Source organism: Strix aluco, chromosome 11 (assembly GCF_031877795.1).
Source record: "Strix aluco isolate bStrAlu1 chromosome 11, bStrAlu1.hap1, whole genome shotgun sequence".
Taxonomy (NCBI): domain Eukaryota; kingdom Metazoa; phylum Chordata; class Aves; order Strigiformes; family Strigidae; genus Strix; species Strix aluco.
Window position 1 is genome coordinate 20,519,206 of NC_133941.1, and position 23,780 is coordinate 20,542,985.

Here is a 23,780-nt window from a genome sequence, read left to right on the forward strand (position 1 = left end):
ACTTAGTTCATAGAGACAACTGTATAAAAAATTTGCAGCTTGAGACATATGACTTCCCTAGTACTGTGGCCTGGGGTTTTGTACCCTTTCTAGTCAGAGATGACTGCTCTTTAGCTTAATTTTTTTTCTCTTGGTGTATTTATATAGGAACTTAATGTACGTCAAGTGACACTATCTACCAATAAAGATAAATATGGAGTCCGGCTGAGAGCAGAACCAGATCACATGGTGCTTGGGAAGCGTTTGAAAGGTGCATTTAAGCTTGTCATGGCTGCAATCAAAGAGCTGAAGAGCGAGCAGCTGGAGGAATTCCAGGAGACAGGTACGTAGTGGTACAAACCACTAAATGATGGCAATGTTGCCCCCAAAAAAGATCCAAAGTCTTTTGGCTCATCAGAAAAAAATTAAGCAGTTGCATTTGATTTGTGTATGTTAATCGAGTGTTTGCAGGAACAGATGCAAAAGTATCCTTCTGTGGACTTAAGGATTATCCCTCTTAAATTTTATGTTAATGAGAATAAGAGAAGAGTTTTTATTATTTTGCTGACGGTAGCTTAGAAGTGGCCACGTATAATAATCTTACACGGTTTTTCTGTTTAAGTGCTATTGTAAGGGCAAAATGAGGTAGACTGTGCTGTTCTGTAAGACTGAATCAGATTTGAACTGAGTATATGTACAATAGTTTTTATTCTAAAAGTATTGCTTCAATTCAAGATTTACAAGTGGGTGTAAATTTTCCAGCTATATCTGTTTAGCTAACTGCTTAAATGTAAACTTTGATTTACTTGAGTATACAGGTTATTTTTAAGTTTTATTCCATTTCATTCAAGTAATACACAGACAGTTGCTGAAGCGTCTGCATTTGAGCAAGTTCTGCCTGTGCTTGTAAGAAAAATCTCACTGTGGGATAGTTCAGTGTTTCTTACTAGTGCTTAACTGCTGTTTAACTGGATTGCAAATACATTTCATGTATTTGAAGTCTGATACTTTTTTAAAGCTTTTTGAATTAAATTTTTTTTTTTACCCTGATTGTAAGAGATGCTTTTCATATGCCAATTCTGCAGGCACCATTGTTGTAGAAGGACACGAACTCCATGGGGAAGATCTTCGTCTCATGTATACCTTTGATCAGGTTGCAGGAGGATCTGCCCAGTTTGAGGCGCACTCTGATGCTCAGGTATTTTAATGGTTATTTCTTCTTTTTTTTTTTTTTTGATTAAGGGAAGAGTTCCTCTAGAAGTAATAAGGAAATGGTGAGGTGAAAGCTGGGGTGGTTTTATTTATTCAGATAGGCTCCTGGAATTTGTTGAACTATCTTCTGAATTTTGGAGACGTTAAAGTACCCTTCAACATGATATTTTGTAAGCGAGGAGCTCTCTAAAAGTGTACCTGAGCTTCTGAGTGAGTTAATACTAGCTTGTTTCAAGTTTGTCACCTATTGAACTGTCTTCTGTGCGTTACCTCAGGTTTTAGTTCTGCTAGATGTTACCCCAGACCAGTCCATGGTGGATGAAGGAGTTGCCCGGGAAGTGATTAATCGCATCCAGAAGCTTCGCAAAAAGGTTAGGAAGCAATGGTTTGGAACAAAACATTTTAGTTTAGTTTTAAGCAATCTTTGGGCAATATACAGCAGAAAGTAACCTTTTTATGAAACATGAAGCCCTGTGTCATTTACTCCTCATATATAGCTTTCTGATTGGACATAAATAATTACAAATCATTATTTTCATTTTGAATTCCCGTATTACTAAGTAGCTCAAGCTGAACAATGAACTTGCTATACATCATCCATAGTGAATTAGCTACTTTATTTTACTGGGCCCCTCTTGTTTTCTATCTTCAGCCACATAGCAGTGGTTCAGTCCCAGTTAAGCAGCTCTCAGGCCTGCCTGCCTCCTGCCAAGAATTACCTTCTGTTCCATCTCGGTTCTGGTGCAATACGTCAGCTGGGCTGGTGAGAGCTGAGACATCTGAGCCTAGGACTGCTAAAAGAAACAAAGTCATGTTTTAGCAAATTGTGGGAGGTATTTCTGGCACTAATTTTTGTACCTACATTAATGATTCCACTCTAAATTGTTCTTCTCATACATACTAATGATGCTGTCTGACCTTTACGTAAACCACTTTGAACCAATGTAACTTCCTTCTCTCTGCAATATTAACCCAGACAGAGCTGCACTCACGATCTCCATTTTGTGCCAAGAAAACATGGTCACCATGGAGGTGATGACAAGTCTTCTCCTTTCATCTGGAGAAGACATTAAGTAGTACTTAACTTGGTACAAAGAATTCTAAAGGTTTCAGAACCTGCAAGTTTAAACAAAACCCCACAAAACAAAACAATTCCCTGTCCCTTCGTGCACATACACATTGCAAACATGGAAGATGTTGTTCTATGATATATGTAGGGTTTTCCTACTCAACTGACTTGGTAGTAGTGCACTAGAACTTGTATCTTTTTCAGACTTATGCCTGAGGAAGTCCTGCAAGAGCTCTAAATGATGTGTAGAGAAAACTTTCATGGGACATGTTTTTGGGAAAAGTTATCTGTACAATTAAGACTGCATGAATCTTCAGTATAAGACTGAAAAATGACAAATTTGTACTAAAATAGTTGTGTATATATATGCACAATATATATAAAAAAGCCTGTGTAGATTTATTTCTGTATAAAATAAAAACAGGAATGTGGCCTTGAAAAGAAAACTCTCTCCTAAGTTACTGGATGATTTGAATTTACTTCTGTAATAACATAAGGCCATATTTATTCTCACTTAAATGAATATCAGAATACTTAATCTTGCTTCATAATTAACATGATGCTAATTTGCATTTATTCTGTCATTCTTTCATTCCCACTCCTGTTGTAAAAGTGTACACGTAATAAAAAACACAGTTTCTGGATCCACAGTGACTATTACTGGCATTAGGGTAGTCGTTATTTTTAGCAGATTTTAGAAATGAAGTTTTCTTGATGCTGCTATTTTGTTTCCTTGAAACCATTTTCTTACTAAAGCACAATTTTCCTCTAATTCAGCTTTAATAAGCATACCATTCAAATTAATTGCTTTTTTCCTGAAGTATATGTTAGTATGTGAGATGTGACAGAACTAAGGTGAAAACTTAGAAGTCTGGTTACCTACCACCTTCCAAATGTCTTGGAGGCTGTTGGGTGTTAAGAAAATGTTGCTGATTGAGCAATTGCTCAGTAAAGAGCCAAGGGTTTAATTTCAGGCTAACGGAATATGTAAATGCTAGTAAAATTCTCGTACATCAGGAAAAGTTTTTAAATAAATTTGGTAGACTTTCAGCTCACTAAGGGGGTGAGTCGGTAAATGAATTTGGAAGTGAGAGATTTTGAGTAAGGTACACCATTTGGTCATTCTCTTTTGAAGAAAAACTCACCATGTTTCCAGCCTCTTTCTTGCCCTTCTGTCAGAAGAATTGTTTAAATCTTTGGTGGAAACTTTTAACAAATGTCTGATAAATATCTCTCAAATATACTTTTTTCTTTAACTTAAGTATTCTTCTTTTAGTTTGTGTCTGTGAAAGTCATCTTGCTGTCACCAATAGTGTATTTGGTGTATCCTACAGCGCAATTTGGTTCCTACGGATGAGATTACAGTGTACTACAGATCACATCCAGAAGGTGACTACCTGGATACTGTTATTAAGGAACATACGGATTTCATTTTTGCAACAATAAAGGCTGCCCTGAAGCCTTACCCGGTGCCTACCTCAAAAGAAGTTCTCATCCAGGAAACAACCCAAGTAAGAAGGAAAAAGCATTGACTGCTTAGTTCATTTTGTTATCTGCTCTTAACTGAACAAAGTACTTTAATTGCAGAAAAATTGTATGTCAATATTTATTTGTGGGATATAGTGGATGTTGTTTCATATTTATAAATTTCCATATTAGTCTTTGTACTGGGTCTGGCTTTAAAAAATAAAATAGTTCGGTATTTTATGTAGTATTTTTGAAAATGAAGCCACTTAGGTACCAAAATAAGTACCTTGGGTAGTTGTTCGTGTAAGCTTAATACACATAATTATTTGTACTTGGCTTAGTACATTGTTTAGACAGCAAAAAAAAAAAGGGCTCTGATTTCTTTAAGTTAATATGCTTTTGTATTAGAAACGTTCTCCTTCGAGGCTAAATTTTGCCTTTTGGCTTAAGACCAACTTCAGTTATTAATGTTTGAGGATGCTTGGTTTTTTTTCCCGTGTTGCTGAAGTTCAGTCTTTTGTAACAATGCAGTTTCGCAGATTGCTTGTTCTTTCAGCAGCAGATTTGAACGGTTACCTTTGTTTTCTTTGAATGTTTCTTCTGACATGTTTTGAGAATGCTTTTGCCGTGGTTTTATTCAAACTTACTATGTTCAAAAGGCATTCCTAGCAGAATTGTGGATAAAGGATCCTTTGATCTAAATGTCTTGATAGACCAGAAAGACAAGAACTTAGGATATATCAACCTTAAAATTTGATTTACAGAATGGCTGGTGGGTCTGAGAATAGCTGAAAGGAAAGCGCATACTTTATCCATCTTAACAGTGTGTGTAAAGTAAATATTTTATACTTATTAATTACACTTCTAAAGTTGTACAGATTTGAAACAAAGCTCTGTTTGGCCTTTTTCAAAACTGTTAGTTTTATCTACTGACCAGCAAAGAAAAAAACACTACATAAAAGTAGAGAATATTGTGGTTGAGAAATAAGTGAAAATATCTTGCTCTTTCTTCTAAGTACTTGTTTGATTGGGATACTGCTGATGGACAGTTTGATGTTAAATCATCATCAAATCTGAATTAGAATGTAAAAGCAGCTGGGAAAAAAGTAGTATAGTGCTGGGTAACACTTGTCTCACTGCCCACCTCTGAAATTTCCCAATACATGAGCTTTAATGTTGTCACTGTGCCTTTCTGTGAAAGCTTTCAAGTATGGTTTCCCCTCCACTATTGTTTTTCTGTTTTCTAAATCTTAATTTAGCAGACTCTAGTGATGAAAAACGTGGTAAGATGAAAGAGGAGTCTGTTGGATTAGTTTTAAATAATGCTGTCTACATAAAGATGAAATCTTGCCCTGACGGAGGTGCTGGATATTACGGATATAATTGATAGCTGTTGTCTGGATGTCAGCAAAAACCAGACATCGCTCAGTTTTGGAAATGATGAGCTAGCGTGTAAACCGGAGGTAGGAGGTTTGTGGGTCAGGCTATGCGTTTGCACAAATGTCAGATTTCAGACTGGGAAAACATAAAAAAATTTTAACTCAAATAACACTGTATATATGACTGACAGTTCTGTGGCTTTTGCAATTGATGATTACGTCTATAGAAATGTAATCCTCTTGTACTGGTCATACTGCAGAGAGTGCCTCCCTCTCAGTTTAAAGTCTTGGGCAGAGACGTTTTTTCAAACAAAACCATTATCAGGGACTTACTGCAAGTTCTTGTACCAAAGCTATACAGTTTACATACAGTAAATGGAGGCAAAGAAAAACTTTGTAAGTAAATACAGAGTTGTTTATTATTATTTTACTTTACGGAGTCTCAATCACCATGAAGTACCTCCCTACAGAGTCAATCTGTGGTCTTTGCTGCGTGGGTTGTCTTCTGCACATTTAGATGGTTACTGTGCTTACAGACTTGATGTGCCTCTGAATTGTTAGTCACACACTTAGACTTTAAAATAGAGGTTGCAGAGAGAAACAGATGACTGAGATTTTAGTGCAACTTCAAAGTCTTCCTTGGAAGTCTCACTTCCTGGGACTGCAGAGATGGATTGCTTGGAGCAGATGTTTGACTCTGTTCTGCTGCAACTAGCTTGTCGCATTAAGAGCAGTGAATAAAAACATCTGAAATGAAAAAGCTCTTTTTAGAAATCCTTTCAGTGCAGAAGTTTGGCCCTTTGTGGAGAGTTGATAGCTGCAGCTGTGTGCAATGAATTTGCAGTGTGGTGCATCAGCCATGGCTACGGTTAGTTGTCTTTGTTAGTCATTAAGTGCATTGCATTTTGCACGAGCAGTTTCAGGCATAAAGACTATGAAGATGTGAATTCAGATTGAGTTGTGCATCAACTGTCTTCTGTTGGTGAGGGCTGATATGGACAGCACTGGTGGGCAGTACTGACATGGGAAATGCTTCGGTGACCGTTACACACTTGCAGCTATAAAAGCAGATGCAAGTTAAAAGAACAAAGTGTGTAATTCCACACATGAGTGCATAAGTTAACTGCTACAGGATCATTGCACCAAATTTCTGGAAGTTATTATAAGCAATAACAGAAGTCTTCATGATGTTGAATATATGTGAAGACTGAGACAAAAATGAAATGCAGTCTATCTTCTCTACAAGTGTTTTGATTACATTCAGGATCATTATTTCTGTGCAATTATTGTGGATCAATTTTTGATACAAGGCCTTAATTATGAACTCCTCCCCCAAAGACCTGCTCTGAGACAACAATAAAAAAAATCAGCAGTTGCTCAGAAAATACTGGGACGGAAAAGCAGCTATTTGAAAAATGAATTTCTAATTGGTGTTATAATGGATAAACACGAAATGAGATTTGCTGCTCCCTAAGTATCTTTCCCTACTTGGTAATTAGGAGCTCAGTAAAGCGTGGCACTTCCAAGTTTGTCTGCTCACCCTTTGGACTGTGACTCTTACCAAAGACCATCTCTAAATTTACAAAAAAGTTGGCTTGAATAGCTTCTTAGTACTAGCTGTTCATGTAAGTGATTTCTAGATTATATTTGTTTAATTAAAAATTTTAATTAAGAGATCTTTTAAAGTGTGATTCTCATGAAAGTTGGTGTAGGCGCAGGAGTAATTCCAGCCCGTACTTAGTTCAGGAAGAGACCCGTGCTTAGAAAAAGCGTAGTCTTAAAGCTGTGGTTTAAGGCCTCTGAAAAATAAGTCTCTTTCTGTAGTATTGCTGCAGATTCTCAAGTCTCTTCATCCTGTCTCTCATTTGCACAGGAAGATGGATGTTCTATTTTTTGATGGAGTGTTTCAAGTTTTAATTGATTCACTAATAGCTCATGGGGAGATACTCTCAAAGGCTGGCTTGATAGCAAGGCAACTGCTACCCCTGGTTGTTCTCGGTAGCCCCCTGGAGACGGATGAAGGCTTCTCCAGGCGGTGACTGAGAGCATGGTCCTGTCTTCAGATACTTTGAATTACCTCTGGAAGAGTGTTCCTCTCAACTATATTCACTTTTGGATTATATTTTGGGAGACTGTCATCACTGCTCATCACTTGTGAAAATTAGGCTGTTTATTCCACTCTGTTTTTCTTATGTGTTAAATGCTGCTTATCTTTAGCATATATTAAAGACAAATTTGTATTTGAAGCATTCTGTCTCTGAAGGAAGATGTGACAAACGTTGCTATTTTATTGTAAGTCATGTTTAGTATAACAAGACAAGATCTTAATGTTGTTTATTTAAGGAGAATGTTTTGTTGAGTTTGTTTAATAAAACAATATTCAAATAATCATAATACTCCTCTTTCTTCAGCTGAAGGGATCAGAGCTAGAAATTACACTTGTCAGAGGTGGTTTGTGTCAGTGTGTTGGTCCAGCCTGTGCCTACGTCAACCTCAGAGTTTGTGTTAATGGGACAGAGCAAGGTAGGAACGTACTGGGTTTGATTTGTCACTGGTGGTGTTAAAAGTTTGTTTGCAAAACTGTGATGAATGTTGGAGCCATGAATTTGTTTGCAAGATGGTGCAAACTCCCTTCCCATAGTAACTTTAAATAATTATTGAAAATAAGTTTAAAAGCAAAACCACGTGTTGTCCATGATGTCTTCTGATGTGGACCTGAAGTAAATACTCAGGTGTGCACATGAATTATTTATATTCTGCAGAAGGGTTTGTATGTGAATGTCTATATAGAGTGTGGAGGATGTGTGTACTTTTGTGTGTGTTCACCCACGCTCAGAGTGCATACCTTGAGAATTTTTAATTCTTGACGTAGTACTGTAAATGTAGGTGATGCCTTTATGTGGAGGAGATACTGCTTTTGAAAAACTTCGATGTTGAGTATAGAGCTGAAAAGAATACTTAAAACTAGAGAATATGATGACTGTCTTGGATAATGAAAAGATGAGTGCAGTGATATTGTTACAAGTATTAGAAGGTTAAGTTATAGATAAAAAAGGAGAGAAAACTAAATGTGCTCTCTGAGATTTTTTTTTTTCCTACATGTGTTTGCAGTTTGTGTGTCAAACTAAGTGCCGTGTTTAATGTGTTTACAAAGCTGCTTACTGAATAATAATGACCGTAGCTATATAAGCTGGTGAACATCTCAGAGGGCATGCAGTCTGTCAGTTTTTAATCAATATAATACTGGATTATAATTCAGTGACATAAAAATTTGATTGCTTTGTTAATAAAAACAAATATAACTTCTGTACTCTAAATCTGAAGTACACTTGAGTCCATTTCCCTGTTTTCTTTCTTTTTTTCCTTTCTTACTAAGAAAATTTCTGGAAGATGCAGTGTTGCCAGTTTTAAGTTAGCTGAGAAACTCACTGGAAGTAATTAGAAAAAGTCATTAGAAAATCATTGAAACATGGATGTTGCTTCCAAACTGCATTTTAATTTCATAATTTTGGTTTTAGATGGTGTGTTGCTGCTGGAAAATCCAAAAGGAGATAATACCTTGAACTTCACTGGACTTGTAGATGCTGTCTCCTGCATTTTTGGCCTTAAAAATTCAAAACTGACAGTTTTTAATGGAAAAACAGGTAAATGGAGTATGACAAGGAAAATTGAAAGTCTTTCTAGCAGCAGCTAGGAGTTATTTACTGTATAATTATTTACTGTATAATTTTTCTATATATATACAAAATTGACAAGAAAATGCATAAGGAAATATTCTATTTTATAGTACTTAGTTTGATGTGACTATAAAAACAATCTCATAAAATGTTTCCAAAAGCTGCTGCTAAATGATGCTCATCTCTTCTGTTATCTTATTTCCATTGCAGTTCTCATCAGGACAAAATCTGATTTATTTCAGAAAGCGTTTCCATTGGGTCCAGGCTGTGCTATATATTGATGGCGAGCTGCCATCAGCTTTGGCATGCTTTTTTCCCTAATGTCTCAGTAGGCAGAGTGCGAACTTAAATTGAATGCAAACTGCTATATGTAGAGGAAAAAATGTTACTTTTTCACCCTGGAGAAACTTGAGGATCTCAGAAGGATCTATCGAATATTTTTGCAGCTTGAACTTTGCCTCTGCTAAGGCATGAGAATGTAAAATATCTTCTATGGATTACACATAGACTTACAGGCTATATCACAGTTTGGTTCATTACAAAGATAATATAGTTGAAACAGAAAAGGAAAACATTGTGAAAGATGTTGCAATTAGTGACTGTGAGACCCTACCAGCACACTGGCATCCTCTCCCCTGAGATGAAGTTGCTGTTTTTCATTATTGCATTATGTATAGTATTTCAATACATCAGAAAAAGTTACAACTTAAAAATCAGCACACTGAGAACAGGATTACACTAATCACGAAGTGCTTTAGTGAAGAAACACAGGAAGTAGAGTACTTAACAGTGGCCATGCTGTGATATGACTTTAGAGATGTTTCAACAGTGGCAGTAAACTCTTTGTCTGTTCTTGGTGTTATTTACAGGCACATCTTGGTGTTCAAACTTTGTCTGTTTCCACACCATTCATCTTAAGTCTAAAATGAGTGACAAAGAAATGATAAAATACTGCAAAAATGGTAATTGGACACCTACAGAAACTATTGCTAGTGTATTTTCATAGAAATATTACTGAAGCAACATCTAAGGGGGAGATACTTTAACTGACTGTTGTGAAAGGCTGTTTTGGGGTGTCCACAGGACTGCCAGGGATCACCAGTTTATGTCTCCCTATGACATCAGTAGGGGTATAGTCTTACTTGTGTCTGTCATGTTACTGCTACCATCTCTACATCTTTAGTTTTCTTGCTTGTCTTTTCCTGAAAGTATTTCTAGAAGAGTGTTTTGGGGGGTTTCATATCTGATGTAATCTTACTGCGATAAAACCTCTTTCCCAAGTTGTGCTCAGCTGAACTGAATAGTTCTATCATACAAATTATTATTCTTTGCTTTTAGTTATAGGTGGTTTATAGGAAATTTTGGATCCCTCAGTATCTTCCTCAAGTTTCAGTTATGTTTTAAAGGAGAAAATAGTTTTCCTTGAAATCCTTTTCCAAATAGTAGTGATATGCTTCATAGCAGTGTGGTATGTGCCTACAGAGGTGGGTATGTACTCGTGCAGTTCATTACCATCACAGATACTAAGAGATGACCCGCAAAAGGCCAAGAACAGTTGAGAAACTCTCATCTAAGTAAGATTATAAGGAGTTTGACTCCTTATTTCATTTGTTTTCTGCCACTAACAGGACAAAATGATGCAGCATAAATCTATTAATGCTGAATTCCTGAAGGAAGTGGTAAAGAAAATCTAAACCTTTGCTTTTCCTCAAAGGTTCTTTTCTGCTGTCGTAACAGAGGTTTTATTTCTTTCCTTTCCATGTTGCTTTTGCTCCATAGGTATCATTTGGGGACTTCCCATCTTGTCGTGGTGATTTTAAACTTTCACTCTTTGTAAGTGTTTTTCGCTGCCCGCTTATGAACAACATGGAGATTCCCTTTGAAAGATTAGGTTATCAAATTCACTTTTGTTGCAGTTTGGCAGAGATCTCAAATAAATATTGATCAGCAGAAGATATGGCTCCCTGAGGAGTCAGGGTTGAAGGCATGTACAAAGAAAGTAGCTGGTAAAGATGCTAGAGGATAGAACCGAAATTCCAGGTGTTTGCTTTGGATACAATCTCTTTGCTTTATCTGCCCAACCTTCCCACAGGTCTCTTTAGGTGAGGCCTAATGGTGATTCCAGGGTCTCTTTAGGTGAGGCAGGGGGTTGGTATCAGCTGCTCTGAGAGGAATGGCAAAGAAGGGTCACGCACTCCAGACAAATTGTTGCTGAATTGTTCCTCTGTGTGTTAATAAAATTGTGACCCAGTAAAACCATATTTCTGGCTCCTTATTTTCCTTCCTGTGGTTTTTAGGGCTGTCCACTCTACTTGCAGTAATTTATTATCTTGTTTTCTAATTGTAATGAAGATTTACTTAGGGTTGCATAATGGCACAAAATCAGGCAGTTGTTGCATTAAGACAGTCTAAAATATGTCATGTCCCTGTTTTTCAGTGCAACATTGAAATAATGGCATAAACATTTCCTCCCCAACAGTGTTTCAATGTGCAGTCACTCAAAATACAAACACTGAGTAAGGCTCTGGGATTGGTACTGACCTTCAAAAACTGAGAATAGAATTTGTCTCTTCTTCAATGATTAATTTTTTTTAACGTAAGGGATGTTCTTTTTGCTCTAGATTGCTGAAAAGCTGAAAACTTTCTGAACTTCTTATTGGGAATGCTTTTTGACTTGGCACTTGGCTTTTATGGAAGTAGCCCATATTGAAAAAGACCTATTTAAAAAAAACTTCAATTTGTTTATCCTTATGGGAATAAATGAAGCTGTAAATCACGTAGGGCTTAAAAAAGGGGAGGAAGGACAGGTGAGGCAAAAATCCTCTTACAAACTTTTTAGTCTGTCTTATTTCATCTTCATGATTTTCAGATGCCTAACTTTTTTTTTTTTAAATTCTACTCTGAGCACTGTTTTCTGAACAAGAATACAAAAATATTTTCGTTTTAATATTTAATTTTTAAAAATCCATGAGGCTGTAAGACACCTTAGGAGAGCATTGCCACTTAAATCTCAGCTACAGGGAGAACTGACTTTAAAAGTGCTTTTAATATTGATGAGCACTTGTAATATCTGCTTGTTTTCAAGTGTAGTAGTAGATACGAAAAAATGATCCCCTTTTTCTTGCTCTTATTAGAGGGTCATATGAACTGACTCCATTGACAGCACTGTACATGAGCTCATCCTTGTGGAAATGTCAGTGGTCTTGTAATGCAAAATGCTAGATTTGTTAAATACGCAAATCACCATTACTGTAGCTCACGCCCTGCTGCCCTGCATAGATCTGCACAGATCCCAGCAGCTGGGCAATGTCCAACTCCCAGTTCCTTGGGCTGCGTGTTTCTTGCTCTGCAGAGCACCCTGCCCACCGGTGCTGGCTCCTACCCGTGACCCATGGGTTGTACATAAATGGCAAGCAATGCTGCTTTAGGGTTGTGCTAGGGAAAACCTGCTGTGGATTCCCTTTCCATCTGATGAGATCTTGTTAATTCCTTTCCACTTGTTAATTTAGTCATTTTCTTGCTTTTCTGTAAGTAAAACCCCTCCTGTGCTTGAGCGTGTGCCTTGCAGCTCAGACATACCAGAGAAGTGCTTGGGTAGCTGGCGGATGGCCACCATCATCCTAAAATCTTCATTCTTGAAAACTGAATTTTAGAAGCAGCAATGAAGCTTTGCCTTTTTCCTTAAAGCTTTTTATATATGTGTGTGTGTGTGTATATATATCTAAAAAATTATAAATATAAATTTGATTTTTTAGAAGATACCACTTTAGAATCTTAGATGCAGCCTGAGGTCTTCATTCTTCCTTAGGGCAGTCTCATAAGCCTTCCACAGTGCATCGTGCTTTGAGGTTCTGTGGCAGTTGGCAAAATTTTGAGAGCTTGTAGCCTGTGATTACTTTTCATCGCTTTGGGGATTTTGTTTTGGGTTTGCTTTTTTTCTTTTTTTTTTTTAATTGGTTTGGGTTTTTTGGTTTTTAATTTTTAAATTGGTAAACATTGCTGGAAAAGTGCCACTTTTGCCCCTGTGAAATTCATTCAGATGAACTAACGAAAAATAAGTATTGTAAAGCTTAGGGTCTGTGACATGCGAACAGAACAGGGCTTATACAGGATGAAAACTTGTTGGAAAGAGGTGATAGATGTGCCTGTTCCATATGTACAGGCAACACACAATTCTTACAAGAAATTAAATTTATTAATTCTTCTTGGATTTGGTCTTTGGGGTTCTTTTGTAGCTGCAAAAACTTTGTAGCAGAGAGTGATGTTATTGCTCTGTGTCTTCAATGTTGTGGCTATCAGCAGCTTTTTTTTTTTACCTCTGTGGTAGACAGGCTCATGTAGACAGTGCAGAGGCAGCCCTGCATATTTCATTTGCCTCACAGAAACCTCATTAGCTTCTCATCTGAGTGCTTTCAGTGTGCTGATAGTACTTCTAAAATCCTTTGATGCATGGGTTCTATTTTGGGTCTGATCTTCCACCATTTTCTAAATATGTATGGCGGGAGTAATCGGCTGAATCATCAGCTGTTGTTGAAACTAAACACAAATATTAATGCAGAGGGCATTATTCATGAGCTAACCAGCCACTGATTCTATGTTTATTGTCATCTGGAGTTTAATGAGGGGAGTGTCCTGATGTTGCATAGTAACACATATCCAGTGCTGCTTCAGCTAGGGAAGTCAGGGTACAGGCAAAGATTATGGGTCGTAATTTAATGAGATAGAAATGGTTGGTTTAAGTGAATAATTTCTGGCTTGTTTTAAATTATTTAATTATTTTTATTGCATAGATAATCACGTTGTATATTTATGTGCATAAGAAATGTTACATAGGAGCTAATTTCCATAGCAAAGTACTCTGTGGTGTTAAAAACCCAAAATATTTCTGCACAAATTCCACTTTTCAAAATGGAGAAATGCTCGTTCTTGAGGAAGGAGTTGTGAAGAGGGAAAGGCTTCCACAGTGAAATCAGTAGTGAGAAAGGCTCATTGTCAGCTAATCGAGTGAGAACTGGACCTCGGCTTCCCTGTAATGGCCTGACTGGTCTCATTTTCTTTTTCAGAACTGATAAACAAAACTGACTTGCTGAGTCTCAGCGGAAAGACTCTACATGTGACAACAGGGTCAGCACCTGCTCTGATCAACTCTCCTGATGCTCTGCTCTGCCAATATATCAACTTGCAGTTAATGAATGCAAAACCACAAGGTGTGTAGGATACTGATCTCTCCTCATTTACAGGCTGAGCTTTTTGTGATATGAATTTTGGACACCGTCGCTTACTGATGAAGATAAGTACATATGTTTTCATTGGTAGATGGTGATTTTGTTTATTTTTTCCTAGTATTTGCTTTCTAATAAACACACTGTTTACGTTTAACTTTCCTCCCTCTTTTCATAAAAGAAAAAGGAGAGCCAGTTTGAGATAAGGGACAGCATTTAAACATGAGCCCTTCAGCATTGTTTTCCTATTTCTGACCATCAGCTCACCTGTGCAGCTTATTTTTAAAAGGCTGAGTTTAAAACTGACCAAAATGAAGGAGGAGCTAGCTCTTTACCAAGACATGGTAAACAGCCTGTGAAACATTTCTTAGTGCTACTTAGAAGCCAAATGAATTGTATTATTAACCTGATTTGGAGTATAGATATGTGTATGTAATTCTGTTTCACAGCTGCTAATCTTCTAACTTCTGCTCTGAAACCTCACGTTGGAACCGAGATGTTGTTCGTAACTTGCTCTTAATCTCTGCCATGGTATGAGTCTTTTCTGGACTGTCTGTGTGGAGTCTTACTGACACTATGGGGAAACTACTTGGAGCAAAAATGTATTTTTAAGTGCAGATTTGATCATCAGAAGGTCCTTTGTGAGCTTCTGCAGTTCTTAGTGGTTTGTGTATCATGTTGAAATATTTCATATTTCCCAGTCTCTAGGTTATCCTGTTGACCCCCATGTAAAGAATTCTGCGAAGTTTTCTTTTGGTTGGCAAGCTGTTAATAATCACTGATACTTCTGATTCTAAAATTCATGAACTTATTTAGTGAATACCTGTGAGTAGGTTGGTATTGGTAATTACTCAGCACTATGAAGAACTAGAGATGAAATGGTAGAAGAAATTGTAAAATTTCAATTTACCAAGATAAATGAAATAGTATCATTCCTCACCGATAGTGATTCAACTGTTGATCTTTTTCAGAATGTCAGAAAGGAACAGTGGGAACTCTGCTAATGGAAAACCCTGTTGGCCAGAATGGATTAACGTACCAAGGTCTTCTGCATGAAACGGCAAAAGTTTTTGGGCTCAGAAGCAGGAGGCTAAAATTGTTCCTAGATGAAGCACAAACTCAGGGTAAGCACAAACTTAGGGTTTGCTTGTCCAAGGATACTTGGAAATTTTTGTTGAGGAGCAGCTAATGTAGCCTGAGGTCTGGTTTAATTACTAAATGCACGCTATTTACACATTGGTTTCTAATTTTGCCCAGTAATTCAATATTTATTTAATGAAATCCTTTAAGCACACATACACATTTAGAAATTCAAAGCTCTAATGCATTCCCTTGATGAAATGGGCCAAGATAAGTTCTGTACACGTTTCTTCCTTTTGAAATAGAAAGGTCAGTCAGCAATGGAAACGGTAGCTACATGCTGCTGTGACTAAGCAGAGAGAGTGAATCTCCTCTTAGAAGTGAATGAGTCTGAAGTGTGAATATTTTAAGAACCTGTTCAAATTGTTCCTCTAAGATTCATATTGTTGCAGATTTTTTTTTTTTCTTCCCTTCCTTTTGGAGAATGGGAGTGGGTGGAAGAGAGTATCGGATCTATTTTAGAGTTGTGTGAGTAGGACAGAGTTGGTAGGGTATGGCAGCTGCAATTCATTCAGAATACCTGGGAGGTAGGAAGCTTTATCACATAGTCACGTATCCGAAATGTTAAAGAATCTTCCAAAACCACGGACAGATGGTGAGGCTTAGAAACAAAAATCTCTGATTCATAAGAAAGATAAGACTAAAGATGAAGCCACCTGTAGTGCTAAAAAGTTGGAACTGAGAAGGATTTGGGACTTTATTTGACAGGAAGAATGGACTGGAAACTATATGGTAAAAACCCCAGGTATTTCTGTGTGTTCAGGAAAATTCAGCTCTTCAATTGCAATGATGCAAAGGATTCTGTCTCCAGTTTATCACAGTGGCATGATTTACAAGCTGTTGGGGAGGGACACATGACACTTAACCTTGACTTACCACATGTTAGGTTACCTGTCTGGAAGTTAGACATCTTGGTTAAAGCAGTTATCTAATCCTAGGATGGAATGAATTTCCTCGGGAGGTGCCTGCCAGCTGATGGGGGGAGGAGGAGTGCAGCACGCTAGTGTAGCTGGCTAAACTGGGACCACTTGGCTATCCACTGGGTTGAAGGGATGCAAGTAGGATAGATTAGAATCAAAGCAAGTAAGGTGTGGGGTTTTTCTGTTGTGGATTTTTAGTTGCTTTTTTATTTCATGTGACCTGAACTCTGTTCATTGAACAACCATTTTTCTAAATAAGATGATCTCAAATGTTGATGAGACTTTCTAGTGATAGTTTGAGTTAGTGCTAAAAATAATGTGCTGAATGGTGTTAACAAACAGAGAGAACTGGAGATGTAGTGTTTAGAAACAGAACAAGGTGTAGGACCCAAGTATATCAACTACACTTCATTTGCATAAACAAAAGATATATTTATGTGTGAAACCTTGCTGACTAGGGATTTAGCCACTCAGGAGCAACTGATGTTCTACACACTTCTTTTTTGGTTTCTATCACTGTTACAGGGCAAAAGGGGCTCACAGCAGCATATGATTTAGTTAAGATACTAAAATAACTATCGTAGAAAACTTTTGAGCTTTGAAAGAGGGAAGTAACTGACAAAGCAGGAAAATGTATAGCCTTAAAGTCTCAGCTTAAGTAAGGATTTTTAGAATACCTTTACCTAAAAGGGAAATCAGCTGAATTGCTTTAACATATTTGTTGTATGAATTCTCCAGAAGTATTTGAACTTTAAGTGTATAAAGTGACAATTCACTATGATGTGAAAGATGAGATTTGATAACTCTTCAAAGGCTAAACCAACTAATTTGGTCTTTTTTAGACTCAGAACGTAGAGGACTTGGTCCTGGAGGTGTATTTGTGTAGCTAACATGCTTATGCCAGTTAGCTATGCTGCTGCTATCTCAGATTTAATTCTCACTGTGCAGCTCTCTTAATAACTTTTTTAATCATATAAACACTGACATGGGTGTACTTTATCTTCAGATCTCTTTATATGATAAATAAGTGCTGCATATAAAACAAATATTTTGATGCCTCTGGAAAACATTAGGTCATTAATGTTTGTGTATTGTTGCAGCTTTGTAATCTAATCCCCTTTTCATCTTTTTATCAATATATTTCAAGGTCTTACCTTCAAAACAAAAAAAGTTCAGTCTCTTGAGTGGGTTCTTTTTATGGTTTATTCTAAAAATAAAAAATTATTTCCTGTTACCAATTTGAAACATTTGATGAAAATGACCCATGAATTGGAAGACTGATGCCTGTTTTATAAAAAGAAAATTAAATCACTTGGTAGAAAATGAGCTATCGGTTCTGAAAACATTATTTTTATAAATGTTCTCAGGTACAGGCAGTTGGGCATCTGCTGCCTGTTGTACAAAAGCTTGCCAACTTTTCAGAAACAAATGTGCTTTTCACCCCCCTTTGTAATATTGGAAAAACATTCTATAAATAAATGTCAGAGTGGTGATCGTTGCTTATTCATGAGATGGAAAGAGGAGTTATAGGTAGCTGATTCAGAGACACATTCGGGATGAAGGCAATACTTCTTAATGTGCTAACTTCAAAGCCTTCCTTTGAAGGAATTGGCACAGAAAGGAGGATGTCCTTACATTTTGTTGATAAATCAAGTTTCCAATTTCTAAAAGTAATTTTTGTGTTAAATACTGTTGAAAATAGTAGCTTCACGTAGTTCCTAGTTTTTGAGGATTTTAAAAATAGATAATTAAAAAAAGACTTGAGACCAAGTTCGTAGTTTGGCTGCTTCTGCAGAGCAAAATAACTCTTCTACACACTGATGTAACATTTTCATGGGGAGGGAAGGAAGGTTAATGAGGGAATAAAGCTTTAATTGCTGAATTAGATTATGCCTCCACTCTTTTAGCTGTGTAGATGGGTATTCAGCTGCTTAAAGCTGGAAGAGAACTCCTTAAAAACTGTACCATCATGGTCCATAAGGGCTTCTTAATTCTTTAATTAATAGATGGCCTTTAAACTTGGATGCAGACTGCATCTGCTCAGTCTAAAACTGAAATATTTTCCACTAAAGATGGGGGCCTTAATGTTAGGAGTGTGCATACTGTTACATGGAAACACAACTCCTGGCTGCCATTTCTAGAATCGGTTTTCACTTGGACATCATGTTACTGAAAACTAAGCTGCTTTTACATTATCTCCATGGATGCACTTCAGACTTGGCTCCCCCCGCCCCACCCGCGCTGCCTTGGTCTCTCACAGCTGGAGGTGAGCCCAAGTCAGAGCAGCGCGAATATCGGACGTCAGCTCTGGGATACACTGCAGTACACTACAAAATTGTTTGCACTGAAAAAATACCCAGCCGTTCTGAATGTTATGAAACTGTCGTTTGTGCTGACTCCAGTGCTAAAATTTAAAATTGTCTTTTATTTGCTTGTGTTGTCTATAGGGATTCTGGTGTGCAGAGTAACACCATAACCCCCGATGTTCTTTTGCTTTGGTTTCAGTGGATGTGTTTGTGGTTACCACTTGGAAGTTTCTTAGTAAAGAGACCTCTGGTATATTTGTTATTCTGATTACTTTTGTTCCAAAGCCGTTCCTCCCGGTATTCCAAACAATCTGCTCTGTTATTGGGGTAGCTTGCCACAGCTGACGGGTGCTGGAAAGCACTGAGCTAGCAAGCATCTAACTTCTTGGCAAGAATGCTCTGTAGGGTGGCAAGCATAGTGACAGAGATTTCCAGTTCTTACCAGCTTTGCAGGTGACTTTTTACGTAGCCACAAAGTGCCATTACTCTGCGTTTGTGTTTCATAAATAATTATAAACCCTGAATCAGCCTACTGGAAATACGCTACATCCTTAAAAGAGGTTTGTGGCTGAGACTTTATCCTATTACTGTCCCAAACTGTGTGCATATAGCTATGAAAAGACTTCAGGAATTGAACTGGTATGGTATGAAATTCTTTAGGCACACTCAACAAGATTGCAACATCAGTTTTTCAGCAGACACTACTCCAGTCCTTGCTTTGGGTATAAAACTCAAGTTAATGTATGCATGTTCTTCACACATGTGTTTTATATTCTGTTGGAGATGGGATGCTAGAGGAGATGGATCTCTGTATGGCCATTCTTACATAATGTCTATAATGGGCTCTGGTTTTCAGTGCATTGTGTTGTATTGTTAATATTGACTTCATGTCATTGCATTATAAAATAATTTTCTGAACTAGGTATTATTCTGTGTGGATGTGAAGCTGGGAGCTGTGGGCTGACGCAGGCTTTCAAAAAAATTTTACTTTGTAACCTAGAACACTGTCTTCTACTCTTGCAGTGGCAATCCTGACATGTGGTGACCCTTCCTTTAATAGGAGGGAGTTTTGAGTTGAGCAGTTTCTGTCCTAGTTGCATTTTGATTGAACCAGCAGAACTGTCTGAATAAAGGAGAAAAAAAAAAAAGTGTTCATAGTTTCACCTGTAAGCAAGAGCACTAACTGTGTTCTGTTTCTCTCTTTTCTTGGTTCAGAGATCACAAAGGACGTCTCCATGAAGAACTTGAACATGAAGACTGTGTATGTTTGTGTTATACCCACCACAGCTGAATGTTGAGAATTCCATTTTTATGAATAAGGCCATGTAGACTTTTTTCCACAAAAAATGAAGTCAAATTCAACTAGTATGCTTTTAGATTAACATCCAAGTTGTGTATGGTACTTTCAACACCTGGAATTGCACACAGGATGTTTTCTACCAGTGCACGTCTAATATGCTGCTCTTTGGTTTGAAATACAATGTATTTTCATTATGTTATCTTAGGGTAGTGTAAAAGCAGTTCAGAAAAATGGCAGAACTCCTTAACCTTAGGTATCTATGCAGTAATTTGCCTGAAAGAAATGGGACTAGTACCTCAGTGATGCTGTTCTCTGCCTGTGCTTTATGCAGAGGGCATCTTTGATTTTCTAAACCGTGGGTTACCTACAAGGCTCTATGATATATGTACCGTGTTACAGTAGCTTTGAAACTTATTTAAGCGTTACCCGGATTTGTTCATTCGTACTAGCTGGATCTTCATGAAGTGTGTGGCTGTTGATTTAAAATACTCCCTAATTTCAACACTTGGAACAATAAATTTGCTTCATCTCCAAACTCTTGTTTCCCTGAGTTCAGAGTATTTTGCTTCCTTACATTTTCTACAGAAGGTAACGCTTAGCACACCATACAGATCAGGAAAACCTGGAGAAACTTGAAACCTGAAAATGTCCATACTGAATGCCAGTGGCTGACTGGATTGTGATACTGAACAGGTTTGGGGGTTTTGTTTGATTAGGGTTTTGGGGGAGGGTTGTTCGCTTTGGTTTCAGACTTAAAAACAGCTTTAGATTGAAATTAGTGTTGGGTTTTTAGAATAGTAGTCAATATAACTTGCCAAATGTTAGTGTGAACTTGTGTATCTGTAGGCAGGTGAGAGAACAGGCAACCTTCTTTCAGTTTGAGGATGTTTTTTGACTAGTTAAACTAGAAACTTAAGCACGCTGAAGTTTCACTGCACTTCAGCAGTGTTGCTGATCAGTGTGGAGGCTTGCTATGGTACAGCATGCTGAGCTCGGAAGGTGTGTGTGCACGCGGCTGCCTTCGCTGCTGGGCCTTTATTAGCTTCCTGAGAACAAGATTACGTACACTGTGAACAAGAGTGCTAACAGAGAGCAACGTTTGTAAGAATAACAAAGTCTTGCTTAGCATGTTTTTCCATTGCTCTATGTTTTTCATCTTTACACTATGAATATAAACCAAAGCTTTTTTGTGATAACACTATGTTAGTGGGAATAACTATAAATAAATGTTCTGTGTAACTGCTGTGCTGTAGTGGACCATACCAAAATTGTAAGTAGTCATTTGAAGTAAATCAAGTCTCTGGCATTCAGCTTACTTAAAACTGTTTTTATCAGTATTAAAAATGTCAGTGCCTGAACCTACTGAATCACTGGCCTGTTCAGTTTAATGAAGATTAGACATTGCCTTCTAGCTTTCCCTGTAAGTCAGCTTGCTTATCTTTTTATTGACATAGTGACATGGAAATCAAATTTGTATCCGGTCTTTTTCTGTCACATTAAATATGTCCAGGCTATGTCTTCTATGAAGGTAAGATTGCTGTTCCTAAGCTGAGTAATTTTGCTTTATTATTTATGGAGAATAAATGACGATGGCAAATGATTGTAATCTAACCTCATTCTTAATGAGACAATCTAAGGGGAGAACACTACTTGCATTTTTAGAGAGTGATTTGGCATTTTGTGTATGTGTATTTTTCTTTAATTCTGAGGATGTTGGCTGGCCAAGTTCTGTGTAAGGACCAGATTAGATTTTATATGTATACATACCTATATATTTATATATATGTTTTCCAGTGAATTAAAAGCCCAGCCAAGATTCATGAATTCACTCTAAGTTACAGGAAAAGATAATCTGCAACAGAACATTTTTTTCTTTTTCCAGTATATTTATAGGTGCTTAATGTAAAAAATAATCTGCCCTTAAGAGAAGAGATACTTCCTGTAACCTTAGTCCAGTAACGTCATACTTCACATGAGGTATAGTTGAATTGGGTTTCCTGGATTTTTGTTAAGTAAATGAGTGCTTTATACTGAAAATAAAAACTGGCCTTTCCCTTGAAGTGAGCTTTCTCTGTGAAGATACTCCTCAAAGTAGCACTGCCTGTGATGCACTGTTAAAATAGATGAAGGCATGCTGATAAAATTTAGTCAGAGGTAAAGGATTTAAATAATTTACTCACAGGAAAGGGGTGACGGAAAAATATTGCTGATAATTCTGTACGTGTCCTTTAGTTCTAGGGATGATAGACTACAAACTAGACGTGAAGCACAGGAGTGTTTTCATCCCATTTAACGACAACTTCATGTGCAAACTGGAGGCTGGAAGAAGGCCTTCTTGTGGGTTTCTAGTCTTACCACGAAAAATGAGACAAAATATGGAGAAAAAGATAGTGGAATGTTGAACCGCTTTTACAGTGTCTCCCTGGTGTAGGTACAGAGTGCACCTGTAATGCAACACGTGCATTCAGACACCGCCTTCGTGGAGGGATGCTGCCTGCCTGGCACTTCATATTTGAATAGATATGGATGTTTCCTAGATTTGTCTTAATGTTATCTGGATGCATTTCTTTCATTTTAGTAAAATACAGATATATATATTCATATTGCTTGAGCTGGCAGTAAATGGTACCACACCTTGAACAGCATAGGAAAGTACTTCCACTTGCCTTCAGTACGTGAACAGGGAATGGTGAAAGTCTCGTTCCAAGTGGCAGTGTGGCACGAAGGATTGTCTTTTAAAGAAACGCAAAACTCTCTTCCTTGTCAAGCAGTATGTTGAGCTAGCCCTCAGCCTGTCTTTGGAGAAGTTGACCCAAGAAATCCTCCAGTAAGATATGTTGTTTCCACGTGAGGCTTGAGCTTAAAAATTAGAGGAGGAACTTTTCAAGTAGATGTACTCTGTAGGGCGTGTAGTGTAAACAACTAAAAGCTGTTGTCTCCATGTAGCTTGGCTGTGCTTTTTTCCCCAAAGTATTGATTCTTTAAAGTGAAGTGGGTGTCGTATGGCACAAAGTTACGCTACCTGTTTTTTGCCAGAATTACGGACTTAATTTCCAGGGTCAGAAATATTGTGTGGTGCTCGTTGGTGCTTCCGTTCCCCTGCTTCACCTCAGTCTCCCTTCATGGCACATGCTTTTCATTCTTTCTTTTTCCTTCTTCCTTTTACTTTGTGTGTTGGTTTTGGGTTTTTTTGGTTGGTTTGGTTTTTTTTCACCTTGTTGCTTTTAGTTTCTCAGCTGTGCCTTTCTGTCCACATCCACGTACTCCTCACAGGTTGTGATGACTGGAACAGGAACTGAAGTGTGCCCTTGCACTCTCCAGTCTGATCGTATCGTAAGGATGGAAATGCCCCTGAATGCTCTTTCTGTCTTTGGTAGGATTGGGAAAAGCTGGCAGAAGGGAAATGTCAATATGTTTAGGACAGGTAATGGAAGAATGAGACCAGAGTTTATCAGAGGACACTGCTGAAAATGCTTCTGGGGCAGTTAACTTTACATCAACCTTTTACATAAGTAGCATGTAATTAAAAAACTAATTTTGTTGCAGAATTATAGTTTAATTTTACTTTCAGCTGCCGCTCTGTTAGTTGGCTATGATCTCTTATCTCTAAAACATACTGACACTGAATGTTAGGAACAAATTGTGACCCATTTGGGTGAATGTGTGCTTTTTCTACCTTCCTTCTCCATATCCATTTTTAGTATTCTTTTTTTATTATTCTGGATAATATCTAGTCATTGCTTGAGAGAATTTGTCTCATGGGATCTTGAAGTAGGGAATGTTTCCTACTAATTTTTTTTTACTGAGGTTTTTTAATGCAATTCTGTAACCTCATCTAGGTTGGGCTAATAATAGTATCTTGGCTTGACGTGATACTCTTCAGGATTTATATACTTCAATTAGCTTCCCTCTTAAATAGCTTGTTATACAAATTAGGTCCCAGACCACTATTGCCTCTCTCTGCATAGAGGAAAACACTAGCTAGGCACTCACAGAACTGTCAGGCCAGTTACTGTACTCTGTAGGAGTTTGTATCCTTGAATCCCGATGCAGTCAGCTGACCTTCCGCTGTTGCCTTTCACCTGACAGCAGTACAGCACCCTCAGACT

The 23,780-nt window shown here is 37.6% G+C and overlaps 1 protein-coding gene across 1 annotated transcript in view; it reads left to right on the plus strand.

Annotated features, from left to right (window-relative positions):
* The window catches only part of IARS1 (isoleucyl-tRNA synthetase 1), a 109,086-nt gene extending 88,880 nt beyond the window's left edge, over positions 1–20,206 (plus strand). Inside the window, exons 27-35 of the mRNA XM_074836618.1 lie at positions 148–322; positions 1,065–1,177; positions 1,467–1,562; positions 3,595–3,771; positions 7,518–7,629; positions 8,625–8,750; positions 13,847–13,990; positions 14,977–15,129; positions 19,587–20,206. Coding sequence (XP_074692719.1) covers positions 148–322; positions 1,065–1,177; positions 1,467–1,562; positions 3,595–3,771; positions 7,518–7,629; positions 8,625–8,750; positions 13,847–13,990; positions 14,977–15,129; positions 19,587–19,669 — 1,179 coding nt within the window. The 3' untranslated portion in view covers positions 19,670–20,206. The remainder of the gene's footprint in view (positions 1–147; positions 323–1,064; positions 1,178–1,466; positions 1,563–3,594; positions 3,772–7,517; positions 7,630–8,624; positions 8,751–13,846; positions 13,991–14,976; positions 15,130–19,586) is intronic.
* Positions 20,207–23,780: the final 3,574 nt, after the last annotated feature.